The 19,533-nt window shown below is 43.4% G+C and overlaps 1 protein-coding gene across 1 annotated transcript in view; it reads left to right on the top strand.

The window, feature by feature from the left end:
* Positions 1-19,533, top strand: part of LOC103726548 (mucin-16) — a 215,162-nt gene that overhangs the window by 110,576 nt on the left and 85,053 nt on the right. Inside the window, exons 39-45 of the mRNA XM_029559169.1 lie at positions 8,927-9,051; positions 10,528-10,595; positions 14,865-15,037; positions 15,147-15,182; positions 16,922-17,046; positions 17,172-17,239; positions 19,046-19,218. Coding sequence (XP_029415029.1) covers positions 8,927-9,051; positions 10,528-10,595; positions 14,865-15,037; positions 15,147-15,182; positions 16,922-17,046; positions 17,172-17,239; positions 19,046-19,218 — 768 coding nt within the window. The remainder of the gene's footprint in view (positions 1-8,926; positions 9,052-10,527; positions 10,596-14,864; positions 15,038-15,146; positions 15,183-16,921; positions 17,047-17,171; positions 17,240-19,045; positions 19,219-19,533) is intronic.

Genomic DNA, 19,533 nt, shown 5'->3' on the forward strand with positions numbered 1-19,533 from the left:
CTGACTTCTAAATCTTTCCAAAACCCTTGAAAGAGTTGGATCTCACAGGGTCTTCCCAGGGCTTTGAGAATTCTCTACATACCATTCCCAGCAAGCATCCAACCTCCCAGGCCATTCTCTAGTACCTGTTTCTTATTTTTTTAAATTGTTTGTTTTTTTATTTTTAATTTTTTAAAATTTACTTTTAAAATTTTTATTTTTTATTTCTATTTTATGTGTATGAGTGTATTGCTTGCATATATATAAGTGCACCCATGTCATGCAATGCCCATGGAGATCAGAAGAGGGTGTTGAATGCCCTGGAATTGGAGTTATGGACAGTTATTAGCTGCCATGTGGGTGCTGGGAACTGAACCTGGGCCCTCTGCAAGAACAGCTAGTGCTCCTAACCACTGAACTATTTCTCCAGCCCTATTTATTTTTGTTTTATGTATATGAATGTTATGCATGCATGTGTGCAAGTGCACCTGTATCATGCAGTGCCCAAGGATAACAGTAGAGAGTGTCAGATCCCCCTAGAACTGGAGTTACTGAGAGCTGTTAGCCACCATGTGGGTGCTGGGATTTGAGCCTAGGTCTTCTGCAAGAACAGCCTAGTGCTTTTTTAAAATTGAGCCGTTAAAATTTCATACACTCTTTCCCACTCACATCCAGACTCCCTCCCCCATCCTTGCCCCCCCCGACCAAACCCTAAATTCTCTGCCTTACATACTGAGTACTATTTATTCAGGTGTTTGTACCCAAATGTCCTTCAGTGTAAATGCATCCACTGGAATCTAGTCAGCCCATCCGGTGGTCATATGTAAATCATACTCTCCATCACCCTGCTGCAATCAGCCTCAAATAGTTCTAATCTAGTGCTGACCTGCCTCCCCTTTGGGCCCTTGTTTAATTGAGCTGACATGGGTCCTGAGTTGGAGGCCACCACTACTGCAGGTGCACATGAGCAAGCCTCCAGGGGCCCGGAAGCCTCCACCTCCTTACGTTCATGAACCAGCCCTGGCTCTTACAATCTTTCCACCTCCTCTTCTGCGATGGTCCCTGAGCTGTGGGTGGGTGAGGTTCCATATAGGAGTCCCACCCTACACTCTACAGACTCTTATTCTCCAAAACTTGGTCAGTTGTGGCCTTCTGTGTGTATCACACTCTGATGTACATGGAAGCCTCACTGGTGAGAATTGAGGGGTGCATTAGCTCTCTCTCTACCCCTTATTCTACTATGTTCCATGAACCTTGGTTGTAGAGATTTGACTGCAAATGTGTCACCTAGTACTGGACACCTCCTAAGTGTATGTTCTCTGTGCCTGACCAGACGTGCAACTCTGCAGTAGCCTCCATCTATGGCAACAAAAAGCTTCTTTTATGAGTGCTGTATGGCATACTTGTCACTCTAAGGGAGGTCTCTTCTATCTCACACTGTGTTCCCTACCAAGCAGCTCCTAGGTATACATATGCATTAATGTTCAGACACTCTGTGCATTTCTCATAGGGCTTCTAGGGCATCACTTTTCCCTATAGTTTTCCTGCCCCCTGAGATTCACTCATCTCTGTTCTTTTTTTCTCCCATTCAGACTCTCTCCTCCCTCCCTTCTTAGTCACAGTGCCCCCCATTATCCCCACCCTCTCCCCAGTACCTCCTGACTCCTGCCATCTTTCTGTTCCTGACTTGCCTCACTCCCCAACACTATGGTCCCTCGCATGTCCCTCCCTTCTCTCCTCCCTGACGATTACTCCCACTTTTTCCACCTCCCTCAGGTAACATCTGTTCCCTACTATCCCCCTTTCAGATTGTTTCTTTTCCTTTACCTCCACCCATCTTTTGCCTTTACCTGGCTCCTGGTGTTACATCAGAATTTATATACTCACATATAATGGATTGGTGCTACAACCCACAGATGAAGGAAAATATACATCTCTTGCTTTTCTGTGTTTGTGTTACCTCACTTAGCAAACGCTCTCTAGCTCCACCCACTTACATGCAAATTTCATAATTCCATCTTTTCTTACTGCTGAGTAGAACTCCATTGAGTAGATGTACCACATTTTCACTAACCATTTGTCAGTTGAGGATCATTTAGGTGGTTTCCATTTCTTAGCTATTGTGAAGAGAGCAGCAACAGACATGGATGTACAGGTGTCTCTACAATATGATGGGTCCTTTGGGTATATGCCAAGGAGTGGTATAACTGGGTCATCTGGTAAGTTCACTTTTAGTTTTTTGAGGGTTGTCCACACTGCTTTCCACAGTGGATACACAAGTTTGCATTCCGACCAGCAGTGAATGAGCATTACTCTTTTTCTACATCCTCTCCAGCATTTGGAGTCTTTCATTCTCTTGTTCTTGGTCAATCTGAAAGGAGTAAGATGAAATCATAAAGTGATTTTGATTTGCATTTCTCTAATTACTAAGGGTGTTGAGCACTTTTTAAGGTGCTTCTTAGTCATTTTTATTTCTTCACTTGAGACCTCTCTTTTTAGATCCATCACTCATCTTTTTATTGGGTTGTTTATCTCCTTTCTTTTCTGAGTTCTTTGTATATTCTGGATATTAATCCTCTGTCAGATGTGTAGCTGATGAAGATTTTCTCCCACTTAGTGGGTTTCTTCTTCCCTTCCTTAGTTGTTTCTTTTGCTGTACAGAAACTTTGTAATTTAATGAGGTCCCACATATTGATTGTTGACCTTAGTGCCTGAGCAGCTGCTGTCTGGTTTAGAAAGTCCTTTCCTATGCCTGTATCTTGTAGGGTACTGCCTATATTTTCTTATAGCAGTTTCCAAGTTTCAGGTTTTATAACAAAGTCTTTGATCCATTTGGAGTTGATTTTTGTGCAGAATGAAATATAAGGGTCAAGTTTCATTTTTCTACAGGTTGAGATCCTGTTTTGGCAGCATCATTTGTTGAAGATGCTCTCTTTCTTCCATTGTGTGTTCTTAGCACCTTTGTCAGGGGGCTGAAATTATATGAACTCATGTGTCTTATATTGTGTTCCATTGATCTATTTCTCTATTTTTGTGCCAGTACCATGCTGTTTTTATGACTATAGCTCTGTAATATAATTGAGATCTGGTATGGTGATTCCCCCCCAACCTTGTTCTTTTTGCCCAAGATTGTTTTGGCTATCCAGGTCTTTTGTGATTCCATATAAATTTTAGGATGATTTTGCCAAGCTCTGTGAAGAATGGCATACGTATTTTGATTGGGATTGCACTGAATCTATAAATTCTTTTTGGTAAGATGGTCTTTTTCACAATATTGAGTCTACCAATCCATGAGCATGGTTGGTCTTTCCATCTCCTAGTGTCTGCCGCTATCTCTTTCTTCAGAGTTTTGAGTTTTTCATTGTAGAGATCTTTAATGTCTTTGGTTAGGTTTATTCCTGAATATTTTATTTTTTTTTAAGGCTATTGAGAATGGGAGGGTTTCCTTGAGTGCTTTTTCTGATTGCTTGTTATTGGTATGTAGAAAGGCTACTGATTAAGTTGATTTTGTATCCTGCCACTTTACTGAAAGCATTCATCAATTCTAACAGTTTCTAAAGAATTCTAAAGACTTCAACTCTAACAGTTTTCTAGTGGAAGTTTTGTCTTGTATGTATAATATCATATCAGCTGCAAATAGAGATAATTTGACCTCTTCTTTTCTAATTGGTACTCCTTTAATTTCCTTCTCTTGTCTTATTGCTCTAGCAAGGGTTTCAAGCACTATATTGAAAAGGAGTGGAGATAGTGGACAGCTGTCTGGTTTCTGATTTTAATGGGAATGCTTCCAATTTTTCTCCATTTAGGATGGTTAGGTTTGTTGTATACAGCTTTAATTATGTTGAAGTATGTTCCATCTAGACCAGCTCCTTCTAGAACTTTTAACACAAATGCATATTGGATTTTGTCAAATGCCTTTTCTGCATCTATTGAGATGACCATGTGTTGTTTGTCTTTAAGTCCATTTATATGTTTATTGAATTTATTGACATATGTATGTTGAACCATCCCTCCATCTCTGGAATAAAGCTGACTTGATCTTTGTGGATGATCATTTTTATGTGTGTCTGTATGTGGTTTGCAAGTATTTTGTTGAGTATCTCTCTTAGTTTGTCTCTTCATTGCTGTGACAAAACACTCTGACCACTACCAACTTTGGGAGGAAAAAGTTTATTTACCTTACATCTACCAGGTCACAGTTCATCAAGGAGCCCAGGGTAGGAACTCAGGGCAGGAACCTGGAGGCAGGAGCTGGAGCACAGGCCATGGAGGAATACTGCTTACTGGCTTGTTCCCCTGGCCCCTGCTCAGCCTGCTTTCTTATGCAACACAGGCTCACCTGCCCAGGGGTGGCACCACGCACAGTGGGGTTGGGCCCTCCCTACATCACCAATCAAGAAGATGGCCCATGGACATGGCCACAGGCCAGTCCAATAGAGGAAATTTCCCAAGGATCCTCTGGCCTCCAAAGGGTTCTGGCAACTCCACTTCTCTGACTCTGCCATCCACAGCACACACAGCTTGTCTTGCCGACCCAGGCCAGCTCCATTCCACACCTACTGTGGTTCTTGGGGGTCATCCCACAGCCCTGGCATCTCCAAAAAGCTGGGGTTTCCACTGAAACTGAGGCTACACCTTCACCAATGGCCTCTTTTTGCCTCTTGGGGTGCAAAGCCTCAGAGTCTCTCCATGACCCCTTCAATCCAACTTCACTGCAACTGAAGTAGCTGTACGTTCACTTATGGCCTTTCCTGGCCTCTCACAGGAGTGCCAAGCCTCAGCTGCTCTCTGTGACCCCTTCACACTTTCAACACCAGAACCATGCAGGAGACTCTTTTACAAGTCCTGCTTCCAGCTTGAGATAGAGACTTGGGTCCCCTCTGTGTGCTGACCCTGAGGAAATACCTCCCAGAAGACTTCACCTCAGTGATGCTGGTCTCTTGTTACTTACAGCTGATTTTTCAGCCCCAGATAACCAGCATCAATTGTCCCAGTAAAGCAAAGGTTTTACTTCAGGTTCTGGTCTCTTCTTAATCACAGCTGATTCTTCATCCCCAGATGACCAGAACCCACAGATTCTCAATTCAAAATATCACAGGAACAGCCCTGATAGTCTCTGCTTCCTTTTGAAGCTTCATAAGACAGGCCTCTATCGTCTACACCTCTTTCAGCATAACTGTTCCAAGCTCCACAGCAACAAACTCTGAGCACGCAATGGCTTTTCCAGTCCAAAATTCCAAACACTTCCACAATCCTCCCAAAAACACCAAGGTCAGCCTGTCACAGCAATATCCCACTCTCTGGTACCAATTTCTGTCTTAGTTTGTCTCTTCATTGCTGTGACAAAACACTCTCGCCACTACCAACTTGGGGAGGAAAGGGTTTATTCAGTTTACATCTCCCAGGTCACAGTTCATCAGGGAGCCCAAGGTAGGAACTCAGGGCAGGAACCTGGAGGCAGGAGCTCAAGCACAGGCCATGGAGGAACGCTGCTTACTGGCTTGCTCCCCTGGCCCCTGCTCAGCCTGCTTCCTTATGCAACACAGGGCCACCTGCCCAGGGGTGGCACCACCCACAGTGGGCTGGGCCCTCCCACATCACTCATCAAGAAGATGCCCCTCAGACATGGCCACAGGCCAGTCCAATAGAGGAAATTCCCCAATTGAGGCTCCCTCAACCCGGGTGTGTCAAGTTGACACTAAAGCTATGCAGCACAGTATCTTTGCATCTGTGTTCATTAAGGACGTGGCTCTATAGTTTTCTTCTTTTGTTGTTGTGTCTTTACCTGGTTTTGGTATTAGAGTGATACTGGTTTCATAGAAGGAATTTTGGAGTTCTACCTCTGTTTCCATCATTTTGAATAATTTAAGCAGTATTGGTTATAGATTTCCTTTGAATGTCTGGTAGAATTTTGCTGTGAATCCATCTGGGCCTGGGCATTTTTTATTTGGGAGGTTTTGTATTACTGTTTCAATTTCCTTATTTGTTATGGGTCTGTTTAAGCTGTTGATCTCCTCATGGTTTAACTTTGGTGATGGCCATAATTTTAGGAATTCATCCAGTTCTTTTAGATTTTCAAATTTAATGGAGTATAGATTTTTAAAATATTCCCTTACAATGTTTTGGATTTTTTTGGTGTCTGTTGTGATGGATCCGATTTCATCTCTGGTTTTGTTAATTTGGATTTGCTGTTTCTTTTGGTTAACTGCAGCCCTGCGTTCTTAATGGCTAAGCCATCTCTCCAGCACCAACTTTTTAAAAAAATTTATTTTTATTTGCGTGTGTGTATGTGTGTGTGTGTGTGTGTGTGTGTGTGTGTGTGCAAGTGCACTTTTGTGTGTGTGGTGGGGGTACACCTGCTCACGTGTGCGTGTGCTTGTGGTAGTCAGGGGTCAGCCTCAGCTGCTAGTCCTCAGGCACCATCCTGAGGACGTGGAGCTGGAAGATCGTTCAGTGACTAACGCACTTGCTACATAAGCATGAGGACCAGAGTTTGTATTCCCAAAATCCACATAAAATCCCGGTGGCAGAGCAGCCTACCTATAAGTCTACTATAGGAGGTGAAGACAGGGAATTCTGGGAACAAGCTGGCAAGTGAAACTAGCAGAAAAGGCAAACTCTGGGTTCCGCTGAGACACCTTGCCTGAATTTATAAGGTACGGTATGATGAAGACACCTGACATCAACCTTACACACATGCACATACACATGAATGTGTAACCACACACATATGTGTCCACAGACACATGCAAATGTACCTGCACACAAATGTGCCTCCACATTCAGACATACATACATGCATACAACTAGACACACCAAAGATCCATTCTAAGGTTCTAAACACCCTGGGCCTCTGCTCCTCTTCAGAAGTCTGTAACCCAAGGCTCCATTCTGACCTGCCAATTAACCCTTCCCACATCGGTCTCCCTTATCTTTCTTCTCTTTGGAGAAATGAGTCCTGTACCCTAGCCCTCCAAGGTCTCCTTCTCTGAAGGACTTCCCCCAACATACAAGCCTCTTATTAGTGCCAGAGATAAAGCTGTTTGTAGCTTCCATCTAGTGGTATGAAGGGGATCAACAGAGAAAAGACTGAACAAGGAACCATGCAAACATTCACTGGTGTTTACCCACACACCAGGGACTGTACTTTAGCAGAGAGTCACTATCATTTTAACATTTAAGAGACGCATAAGCTTGAGTCTTGGAGAATTAAGTGATTTTGCTCGTCAATCAGTCAGAAGATAGGTAACAGTCAATCTTAAGTCACTCAAACTCTGCAACTTAAAGTTGCTATGTGCCTTGGGGAAGTAACTTAACCTTTCTGAAATTCATCTTCATCCCTTCTCAGTTTGGACTACACGTTACTTCTTCTCAGTTTGGACTACACATTACTTCTAGGAATTGCATTAGGATTACATGAAACAGTAGAGAATGCTTAGCACCAAGCTCTACCAAGTATTAAAACTGCTATTATTAGTGAGGCGTGTTGGCGCATGCCTGTAGTCCCAGCCCTTGGGATGCAGAGGCAGGAGGATCTGTGAGTTCAAGGCCAGCCTGGTCTACATAGTGAGTTCCAGGACAGCTGGGGCTACCGGGAGCCCCTGCTTAAAAAAAAAAAAAAAAAAAAAAAAACCCCAAAACTGTTATTATTGTTATTTTTTGACTTTTTAAAATTTAATTAACAGCTCCATTATTTGATAATCTCATTCATGTATACAAATATTTTTACCTTTCTTGTCCTTCATTATCTCCCACTGTCCCTTCCCTCTCCTTTGAACCTGTTCTTCCTAAGTAGTCCCCATCTACTTGTTTAAAAAAAATATTTGCTTTTATTTTATGTGTAGAAGTGTATTGCCTGTATGTAAGTGCACCATGTTGTGCAATGCCCTTGGAGGTCAGAGGAGGGCATTGGATTCCCTTGGAACTGGAGCTACAGATGGTTGTTAGCTGCCATGTGGGTGCTGGGAATCAAACCCAGTACCCTGCCAGAGCAGCCAGCATTCTTAACCACTGAGCCATCTTTCCAACCTTTCTTTCTTTTTTTCTTTCTCTTCCTTCTTTCCTTCCTTCCTTTCTTTCTTTCTTTCTTTCTTTCTTTCTTTCTTTCTTTCTTTCTTTCTTTCTTTCTTTCTTTCTTTCTTTCTATTCCTTAGAAGATTTATTTTGTTGTAATGTATGCTTTTATGTGTTTCTCTGAGTATTTATGCCACCTGTATCTAACTGCTGAGCCATTTCTCTAGCCCACCCATTCTACTTTTACAGCTTTTTTTTCCTCTGTGACTCATTGACTTAGGGTTGCTTTATAGGACCATGGGTAAGGGATTATTTACAGGAGCATGGGCACTTTATCATGTAGAAAATGTCTCCATCTCCCAACTATTAACTGCCTATCAATCCTCAGAGAGGTGGGATCCTCATAAGTACATCCCCCATCCTTGATAGACATTTGACAGGCCCACTCTTGTTCAAATCTTGTGTAGGTAACAGCTGCTGTAGTGGATTTACGAGTGTAATGGCCATGTCCTGTCCAGAGGAGTGCCTGCCACAGCATTCTTCCCCATCCTCCAGCATTTATTTTCCTTCCACCCCTCCTTTGCTGTGTCCCCTGAGTCATAAATGGCATGGTATAGATGTTCTAAGCACTAGAGAGTCACTTGCTTTTAGCAGTTTAAGCAGTCATGACAGTGACTGGTGACCAGTGAGCACTGTCCACTGCAAGAAGAAGCATCTCTGACTAAGACGAGCAGCAGGTTTCCACTGATATTTTAATTTTCATTACTACTGGTGTCTCAAAGTAAAGTTTTCTGTTCTGGGACGGATGTTTGTCTGAACAGCTATGGCTACATGGGATGTCCATGATGTAAACTGTAAATGTAGATTGCCTTTCAACCTCCAAATCTAGTTTTACTTTGACTCAGGGTTTGATTTTCCCCCAATCTAACTGCAGCCTCAGGCCCTGCTGTGCGGCTATTCACTCTTAACTTCACCATCATCAACCTGCCCTACACAGAGGACATGAGAATCTCAGGATCTAAGAAGTTCAACAAAATAGAGGGGATCCTGAACATCATTGTGAGAACCCCACCCACCTCCCTTGCCCCAGCCCTCACTCACTGGTGCTTAGCCTACTCTCTCTAGCCATACTCACTCCTCCTTGCCCCATTCACCCTCTAAAACCTCAGCCACTTCTCCTTGACCCAGCCACTAACACCTACCCTCATCCCTCTTGCCTCACTCACCTGTGCCCCACCCACTTGTTTCAACCCTTCTTACCTTTCTGTTGCTTCCTGTACTGGTGACTCTTCAACCCTTCTCATCGTACCCACCCCTCTCCTGCCTCCCATACCTAAGGCTTACCTATTCCTTCCAGCCATACCCACTTCCCTTGGCTGGTTCACTGGGGAGCCAGCCCTTTGCCCAACCCACTGGTGCCTCTTCCACCACTTCTAGTCCAGCCCACTGGTCTCTCACTTCAACCACAAATGGGACCCTCCTCCTACTTTCCCCATCCACTGAAGCCCTGCCCACCTTTCTCTTATCTCACCCATGGATGTCCTCCCACCTACTCAAGTCCTACCTATCACCTACTTACTTAACCTGTTCACTAAAGTCCTGACTACCTCCCTATCTTTTAAAAATATTTTATTTTATTACTTTTTAAATTTTTATGTGTATGGATGTACTGCTTGCATGTATGTAAATGTACCCCTGTTGTACAATGCCTGTGGCTATCAGAAGAGGGCACTGAATCTCCTGGAACTGGAATTACAGATGGTTGTTAGCTGCCATGTGGGTGCTAGGATTCGAACCCAGTCCCTCTGCAAAAGCAGCCAGTGCTCTTAACTGCTGAGTCATCTCTCCACCTTCAGCTTTAACCACCTCTCTCTCTTACCTCACTCACCTATAATTCACCTATTCACTCCAGTCCCACCCACCTCACCTGTCCCTCCTGTTGACTCCTTCCTCATTCACAGTGTCCCGTCCACTTAATTCAACCATACGTATCCATGTCCTGCTCCCCTATCTGTTCACTAAAGCCCCCCTTCCCATCTAACGCTTCCCACCTGCTCTCTTACCCCTCCCTCTGGTGTCTGCCCATATCCTTCTTATGTTGGTACTGGGCTCACCCATTCCAGCCCTTGCCATCTCTTCCTTGCTTCACACCCTGATGCCTCTTGCACTGGTTTGAGCCCCACTGATCCATCTCTCGAAACACCTACGGATGGCCCACCACCTCACCCTAGCTCTCTCTACCTTCCAGTTGCCCAACCTACCCACTGAAGCCGTCTACTTCCCTCCATTGCCTGTTCCACACCCACACTCTTCCTGTCACTCACAAGTGCCCTTCCTACTCATTGCAACCCCACCCACATCTCCACTGCCCCTACCACATTTCCAGCCCCACCCCCTCCTCTCTTGCCCCACTTACTGGTACCCACCCATCTGCTCTGCCCTGTCCATATCTCTTCTGTTGCTAACCTCATGTCAGCCCCACCCTTGTCACCATTTAGACTTCTCACTCAACTGAACTCTCTCTCTTCTTCACAGCTCAAACCTTTGTTCCAAAATACCAGCATTGGCGGACATTTCTCTGGTTGCAGATTGATCTCACTCAGGTGAGACCTACAGAGAAGACAGGCCCAGGAAGACGTGGCAGAGTATCACACACAATTCTCAAGGGCCACATCTTTTTTTTTTTGGTCTCAGCCCTTTGAAACTCCTGGGTCAGGCCTGATTCTATATTTTCCCGTCCTTCTGAGTTTCAGATCTCCCATATAGTGTGTTAGTTTTCTGACACTATGACAAAATATCTGAAATAATCAACTTACAAAATGAAAAGTTTTGTTTTTGTTTTTGAAACAGGTTCAGGTTTTCCTCAGATTCACTATGTACCTGAACATGACCAACTTGTGTTCCTCCTGCCTCTACCTCTCAAGTGCCGGGATTACAGTTGTGTACCATCATGCCCAGTTTACGCCCTGCTAGGGCAAGCACTCCACCAGCTTAGATACATCCCAAGTCTAAGAAGTCAGGTTTCTTTTTGTATCATAGTTTCAGAGGCACCTACCCATGATCATGCAGATCCTTGGTTTTGACCTTCAGAAAGGCAGAAGACCAAACTGGCCACATCCACACTACAAAGCACAAGAAAAGAAGAGGAAAGAGCAGGGGTCCCACGATTTCCCTTCAGAACATGGCCCCAGATAATCTAAAGATTTCTCACTCAGCTCCACCTCTCCAAGAATCTCCCATTTCCCAACAGCATCACCCTAGGGACCAGGCCTTTGCTCATGAACCCCTGCGGTCATTTAACATACAAATGCGTCACATTATCTCTTTTTTTATTAGTTTTTTGAGAATTTCACATAAGATTCCTTTTCACATTTTTTCCATCCCTCCCACTCTTCTCCCAAAATCCTCCCATGTCTCCTCCCACTTCCTCTTAATACTTGTCCTGTTCTTTGATTATTTTGTTATATATAAAAATATACATTATATATATATATATATACATATACATATATATATATATATCAATTGAGTCCATGAGTACATGTGTTTAGAGCTGACCACTTTTGGTTACATAATCTACCAGGGAACTCATCCTGGAGAAAACTGATTCTCCCTCCCTCAGCAGCTCTTCCATTTGAGGTGACACCTTGTGAAATTTCTCCCATCTGTACTGGGATGCCAACTGGTGCTGTCATTATGCAGGTCTTGTTGGGCTACCATGTTGCAGAAATTTCATGGGTGCAGATTTCATTTCGTACCATGTACAGAATAGTAGACATTGTATTCCTCTGGCTCTTACAATCTTTGCACTCCCTCTTCTTTAATGTTCAGTGAGCCTTAGGCGTAGAGGTTGCACTGCAGACTTGCGAGTTGGGGCTAGGCAGCACACAGTCACTTATTGTCTGTATTCTGATCAATTGTAGGGTTTTATAAGTCTTCAACTGTTGCAAAAAGAAGACTCTTTGATGAGTGGTGAGAGCTACACTTATCTGTGAATACAAGGATATTTAGAATATAGTAAGAATTATGTTGGATTAGGAAAGTGGCAGTAATAGGATCTTTAGCGTTTATGACCTCTCCAATTATGGGCACAGTATTTCTTGAGAGCTTGTTTGAAGACTCTAGCAAGGAAAAGCAACTTTTCCTCAACACTGGACCAAAGAACAGCCCCCCCTCCATTGGGGAAAGTCATCCTCTTCATACAGCTTTCAGATGGGAAGCACATGGAGCCATTAGGGAGGAAGGGGTCACCTGCTTAGGGAGCCAGATCAGCCAAATCAATTCTGGTGATCAGTGGAGTAAGAAATGTCACAGCCAGATCCCTCATATCCCAGTCTAGGGTTTCTTAGGCACAACATGACAAAGCAAGTGGAAAGTGAATGAAATTCCTTTGTAAGAGACACACCACCACTTTACAAAGGATGCACTTCAGCCCTTAAAGAGAGGCCATGACACACTTGGCTATTCCTGATGGTTCACACACAACAAGCAATAAGTAGATACCAGACAATAGGGTACAGGGCAGAGGGATTGTAGCACTGGCACTATTTGCAAGTGACTGTTCTCTGTACTGCTGAATATTTAACAATATTGTATTAGTCAGTATTCTCCAGGGGAGCAGAAGCAATAGAGTTAATATATATTAAAAGTCGATGTATTAGATTGGCTTACATGATTCAAGCACAATAGTCCGAGAGTGGCCATCTGTACACTGAAAAGGCTGAGAACCTACTAGCTGTTCCGTAAAGCTGGATGCCCCAATCTGGTGCTGAAGATTGGGTAACTTTTGGAGAGTCTCTGGTCTTCCATCTATATTGGAAAGTCAAAGAAGCTGGGTTCTGATGGCAGCAATAGCATCAGTGATAACAGCAGTGGATCTAATGCCCTTATGGTGATTTGGATGAGAATGTCCCCCATGGGCTCCAACTGCTTGAATACTTGACTATTTTATAATAGTGGAGCTACTTGCAGAGGTTTGGGAGGTGCAAGGAGGAATTTGCTGGAGGAATCATATCACAAAAGGCAGGCTCTGGGAGTTTATAGCCTTGTCCCATTTCCATTCTCACTATCTGCTTTCTGTGCTTGTTTGATGTTGTGGGCTCTCAGCTTTCTGCTCTGGCTGCTTCCCACCATGCCTCCTGACCATGATGGACTCTTAACCCTTTGCAACCATTAGCCCAATAAACTCTCCCATCTTTAGTCATGGTATTTTATCACAGCAACAAACAAGTAACTAGTACAGACTTCTTCCGGCCTGTGGGTACAGTAGTTACTTTTCTGTTGATGCGCTAAAATACTATGGCCAAAAGCAACTTATAGAAGAATTTACTTGGTTTTACAGTTCCAGAGGGAGAGTCCATAATGGTGGGGGAGGCATAATAGCAAGAGGCCACAGCAGGAAGTGAGAGAGCACACCTTTGAACTCAAGCAAAGAGAGTGAACCAGAAATGGGGTGAGGTTATATAAACTCTCAAAGCCTGCCTCCAGTGACATACTTTCTGAAGCAAGCCTTCGTAAAAAGTCCATGGCTGCCCCAAAGTGTGCCATCAACTGGGGAACAAATGTTCAAATACTTGGGCCTCTGAAAGACATTTTTTTATTCAAACTAGCACAGCCGGCAACTGCATACACATGCATACATGAAGAAATGCACATATGCATATAAATGAAAATAGAAAGTAAAATTTTTTTGTTTCCAAATTGTGAAAAATAAAAATCATAAAACAAATAAGATTTAACAATAAACAAAAGCAGACACCAAATGTACATCACTACCTGCTTCATTCTCTAATTGAGACATCAGTGTCACCTATAAGCATGAGCTCTCCTGTCCCCTTGTCGTGAGGTTGTAGATTTCAGTCTCAGAATATAATAACATTTGTCCTACCCACTCAAAGTAGTGGTTAAGCCAGAGGACATTACACTCCAGAAATTTGTGTCTAATTTCCAATCTTCCTATGACACTTCTCTTTTTTCTGGGCTTTCTCTTCTTGCTCCATAAATCCAGCACCTCATGGGCAAGGTATTAAAAAGATTTACTTTTAAATATGTATGTGTACATACACAAGTGCAGGTGCCTTTAGAGGCCAGAAGAGCGTGTTGGATTTCCCTGAAGCTGGGATTACAGGTAATGTTGTGAGGAACCTGATGTGGATGTTAGAAACTGACCCTCAGGTACTCTGCAAGAGCAAACAGTAGTACTAACTCCTGAGACATCTCTCCAGCCTTTATTTTTTAAACATTAAGGGGCACTGGGAAGATGACTTGGTGGTCAAGAGCACTGGCTGCTCTTGCAGAGGACCTGGGTTTAGTACCCCGTCTCCACCCTCCTTCACTTTCATATCATACACTATAGTAACCTCGCCATGTGTCTCCCTTAAAGCTTCTTTTTAGTCTCTCATGAGCACCTTTCTAGTTTCCTGCCTCTATACACATTCAGTCTCACATAAATACACATGAATAAAAATTAGATGCAATGATCCACATATCAGAAAGAACATGATGTGTTTGTTGTTTCTGAGTTTGGATCATCTCACTTAATGGAATATTGTTCAGTTCCATAAGTTCTTTACGGCTGAATAAAATTTCATTGTGCATATGTACCAGAATTTTGTTATCCAGTCGTCTGTTGATAGACATGTAGGTTGATTCTGTTTCTTTGCTATTGTGGACAGAACAACAATAAAAGTGTATGTGCAAGTATATCTGTAATAGGATATAGAGTCCATTGGATATAAGTCCAGGAGTAGTATAGTTGGGTCATGTAGAAGTTCTATTTTTAATTTTTGAGAAGCCTCCATACTGATTTCTATAGTGGCAATACAAGTTTACACTAGTTTTCTTTCTTCATTACCCTTACTTGTCTGCCCTAGGCCTGAGAAGGATTGGTCAGCCACAGGACTGGACACAGTCTGCACATACCATGCTGACCCCACAGCACCCAAGCTGGACAGAGAGAAACTGTACTGGGATTTGAGTGAACTGACCCAAGGCATCACTCAGATGGGACGGTACCTGCTAGACCAGGGCAGCCTCTATGTCAATGGTGAGCAGCTGCCATCCATTGATGACTGTATTGCAAAGCCCACATCTTCCCCTCTGAGTCAGTATTTCTTTTTCTTCACCGTGCCCTCTTTCCCAATCTCTTTTTGCAGGTTACACCAACTTGATTTCAGTCACTGTTCTCAATGGTGAGTACTCAGTGATCTTCAGAACACCCTCCCCCCACATTCAGAAAAGGAAGGACAGGGGTCCTCATGACACGAACAACAGTCAAGAACCGAAGAAGTCAGAGTCATAGGCTGAACAGTCAATGAGAAAATTCTCAGCTCTGAATTACACATAAATGGAGCTAGGGAAATAGCTCAAGTAGTAAAACAGCTGTAAGGCACCCGACTTTGATCCCCAGAACCTATGTAAAAAGAAAAGAGAGGAGAGAAAAGGGAGGGGGGAGGGAGAGGGAGAGGAGAGGAGAGGGAGAGGAGAAAAGAAAAGAGAAGAAAAAAAGAAGAGGCAGGATCTATGTACATTCACAATCCCAGCACTGAGAATGTGGAGAGAAAAAGATTTCCCAAGCTCTAGCTAGCTAACCCAACCTAACTGGTAGATTATATGGCTCTGAAGGAAGACGTCTGAGGTAGTCCTCTACCCTCTATAGACACATTCGCATACTCACGAAGCAAATACACGAAATGTCACTGAATGTTGATTTGTGAATGGAGGGAAGTAGGTGAACAATTGATGGAAATAAAGATGTAGGCCAGAAAACTTCCACTTCAAAAATAGTTTTTGTGGTGCTAGGAATTGAACCCAGAATCTCAAGCTTGCTAGTGAAGTGCTCTACCACTGAACTACATTCCCAAAATTTGGTTTGTTGAGACATCGTCTGACTGTGTAACACAGGCAGGCCTCCAGCTTGTGATCATACTTTGTTAGCTTCCTGAGTGCTAGGATCAAAGCAAAGGTATCTGGGTCCTCTTTCAACTCCTTATAATTAAAAATCATAGACTGGTGGTGGTAGCACACACCTTTAATCCCAGCACTCAGGAAGCAAAAGCAGATTCTCTGTGAGATGGAGGCCACACTGGTCTACATAGTGAGTTCCAGGCCAGCTGAGGCTACAGAAGCTTTGTTAGCTTCCTGAGTGCTAGGATCAAAGCAAAGGTATCTGGGTCCTCTTTCAACTCCTTATAATTAAAAATCATAGACTGGTGGTGGTAGCACACACCTTTAATCCCAGCACTCAGGAAGCAAAAGCAGATTCTCTGTGAGATGGAGGCCACACTGGTCTACATAGTGAGTTCCAGGCCAGCTGAGGCTACAGAGAGTCTTTGTCTCCAAAAAAAAAAAATCCTTTTTGCCATCAGTATATGATGGACAAATGTCCATTACTGGTAATTATGGATTTGGAGCTCTGGTTCTAGTTTCCTTTGTTTCTGTGACAAACACTAGGACCAAAACCAATTTAGGGAGGAAAAAATCTCTCTGGATTACACTTGCAGGTCAAAATCCACAATTGAGGGAATTAAAGGTAGGAAATCAAGGCAGGAACCAAGGAGGAGTGCTGCTTACTGGCTCGCTTCCTGGCTCACTCCCTGGCTCAAGTTCAGCTAGTTTTCTTGTACAGCCCAGCCCACCTACCTAGAGATGATACAGCACACAGTGGGCTGGGCCATACATCATCAATCGATACAATCCCACACAAATATGGCCATTGGCCAGTCTGATCTGGGGAGTCTCCCAATTTTGACTCACTTAGCTGACACTGGACTATGTTAAGTTGACAGCTAAAGCTAGGTAGCACAGACCTAAAGTTTCATCACCATTGCTGTGGACTCCTGTAAGATAATTGCATATGTCTGTTCAGTGGTCCCAGATCCACCCCTGTGCCCATTACTATGACTTTCCTCCCCTCACTCTTCCACTGCAGCCACAGAAAAACCCTTGATATCATTTACCCTCAACTTCACCATCACTAGCCTACATTACAATGAGGATATGCAGCCTCCAGCCTCCAGGAAGTTCAATGCCACAGAGAAGGTCCTACAGCGCCTGGTAAGATTCCTACCCATTTTGCTCATGCCTCAACTGATACAAACCTCAACCATAGCTTCAGCCTTACTCAACAAGGATGACATGACCTTTGCCTCTCTGACCACCTACCTCTTTCTCCTCCACAGCTTGAGCCATTGTTTAAGGAAACCAGTGTTGGTCCCCTCTACTCTGGCTGCAGACTGATTTTGCTCAGGTAAGGCCTTAGAATAGCAGAATAGGGCTGCCTCAAGTAGTCTCAGGATCAGGAATTTAACCAACTCCCTTCCCACCATTCTTCTGAATGTCCCCAGTAAAGACAGAATTTAGAGTGCCCTGGATCCAGCAACAAAATGTCTCCTCCTCCTTCAACTTCTTCTAAGAACTACACTGAAATTCTGTAGAATCTAACAGCAGGGTGGGAGCCCAGCCCACCCTGAGTCTTTCCTTTTGAATTCTCACTTTCTTCTTGATTTACCAATGAAAATATGTTCACTGGATGTTAAATTGTTGCAAAATCAAAACAAAGATGACTTCTCTGCTTGCTTGAATCTCCCATCCAACATTTCATCTGTCTCAGTCATGTGCCCTCCTGTTCCCCTGCCATGAGCATTTGGGTCCAGATCTTGCTAGTGCATAAGCATTCTCAAGTCCATGACTCTGCTCACAGGCCCAGGCTTTGAGGTCAATGTACTCAGGGAATCTAAGGCTGTATTCTTTTTTTAAAAAAAATTATTTTTATTCATTCTTTTTTATTAAACTATTTTATTTTTTATTTTTATTTTATGTGTATGAGTGTATTCCCTGCATGTATGTGAGCACACCACATGCATCAGATCCCCTGGAACTGGAGTTACAGATAGTTGTTAGTTACCATGTAGGTGCTGGGAATTGAACCCAGAACCTCTGCATGAGTAGCCAGTGCTCTTAACCACTGAGCCATCTCTCCAGCCCCAATTTTTATTCATTCTAAATAAATACATACATATATGCAATTAAATATGATCATATTCATCCCTCTTTTCCCTCTCTTGCTCCTCACATATCCTTCCCACCCCTGCCCAGTACAATTCTCTCTCCCCTAACAGCTATCAATTAAGGCATGGACCCTGAAGAGTCCCTCTCCATCTATGCCAGATTGCTTTTGTGCAGGTCTTATGCAGGTAACCACAACTGCTGTGAGTTCATGAATGGGATGGTCAAGACATGTCCAGAAGACAGTGTTCCATGGACCCCTCCCCACACTCCAGTTCTTTCTTTCTTTCTGCCTCCTCTTCTGTGTCATTGCTAAGCCAAGTTATTGTTATACATGAATAAAGAAATACCCTAACTCTTACCGTTCATTTTAAGGCTTAGAATGAACCAGAACTCTGAGAACTGGCTCCTTCAGATGTCTAATGTAACTGTGCTCTTGAGCCAGATTTCACACATTCTTTTACTGAAACAGTATCTTCATCATGGATTGGGGAAGTAGAAGCTAGGATCTACCCTTATCTTGTGAGAGAATCTAGCCCTTTGATCCCTGTGCTGAGAATGTCATACACACAAACACACTATTACAGACAGTCTTCTCAATTTTTCTCGCTGTTTTCAATGAAAAAACACTGCATCTAGTGCTTTGATATGTTAATCATGCACACCCACATCCATTCACTGTCTTCACTGCCAAAGTTGGGTCCTGAGGGATTAAAGTCAGGTTCCCAGGTCACAGGGACATGGCTCAGTGAGCTTGTTTTATATGCTAACATTTTCGTTGCAAGTTAGTTAAAAATCATCAGTACAGACTGTATCCATATTGTAAAAGTCAGTTCCTATGCTCTTCCACAATATTGCTTAACCTCGGTTGGGGGTGAGGAGCTGATGAAGATGTCCAGTTTAGGGCTGATATCCAGTTTCTTATTCTCAGCTAAGTATGGATACTTGCCTCTCTACTCAGGCCTCTCATTCCCTGTGGCCTCTTCTTGTTCCACTCCAATGAATCTCAAGACTGTTTATAATCATCACTTTTACCCTTTCTACCCAGGCCAAAGAAAGATGGAACAGCCACTGGAGTAGATATAGTTTGTACCCTTCTCCCTAATCCCTCAGTTCACGGGCTGGACAGCGAGCAACTATACTGGGAACTGAGCAAACTGACCCATGGTGTTACTCAACTGGGCCCGTATTCTCTTGACCAGGATAGTCTCTACATTAATGGTAAGGGGCTAACTAATGAATAGTTATTTTTCTCATTGCTGTGCAACTTCAGGAAGGGAAGGCTTATTCTGACTCTTGGTTTGTGAATGGACATAGTCCATCATAACAGGGAAGACATGGCAGCAGGGTGAGGCAGCTGGTGACGTGACATCAGCAGTCATGAAACAGAAATGAATTCTGGTGGTCAGTTCACTTTCTACTTTTTAATCAGTCTGGGACCCTAGGCCATGGAATGGTGCTATCCACATTTAGGATGAATTTCTATTGCTCTGGTAATACTCTCATAGACATGCCCAGGAAGTGTCTTCTAGATGA

The sequence above is a fragment of the Nannospalax galili genome, unplaced genomic scaffold, assembly GCF_000622305.1.
Source record: "Nannospalax galili isolate Female #2095 unplaced genomic scaffold, S.galili_v1.0 scaffold1009, whole genome shotgun sequence".
NCBI classification, from domain to species: domain Eukaryota; kingdom Metazoa; phylum Chordata; class Mammalia; order Rodentia; family Spalacidae; genus Nannospalax; species Nannospalax galili.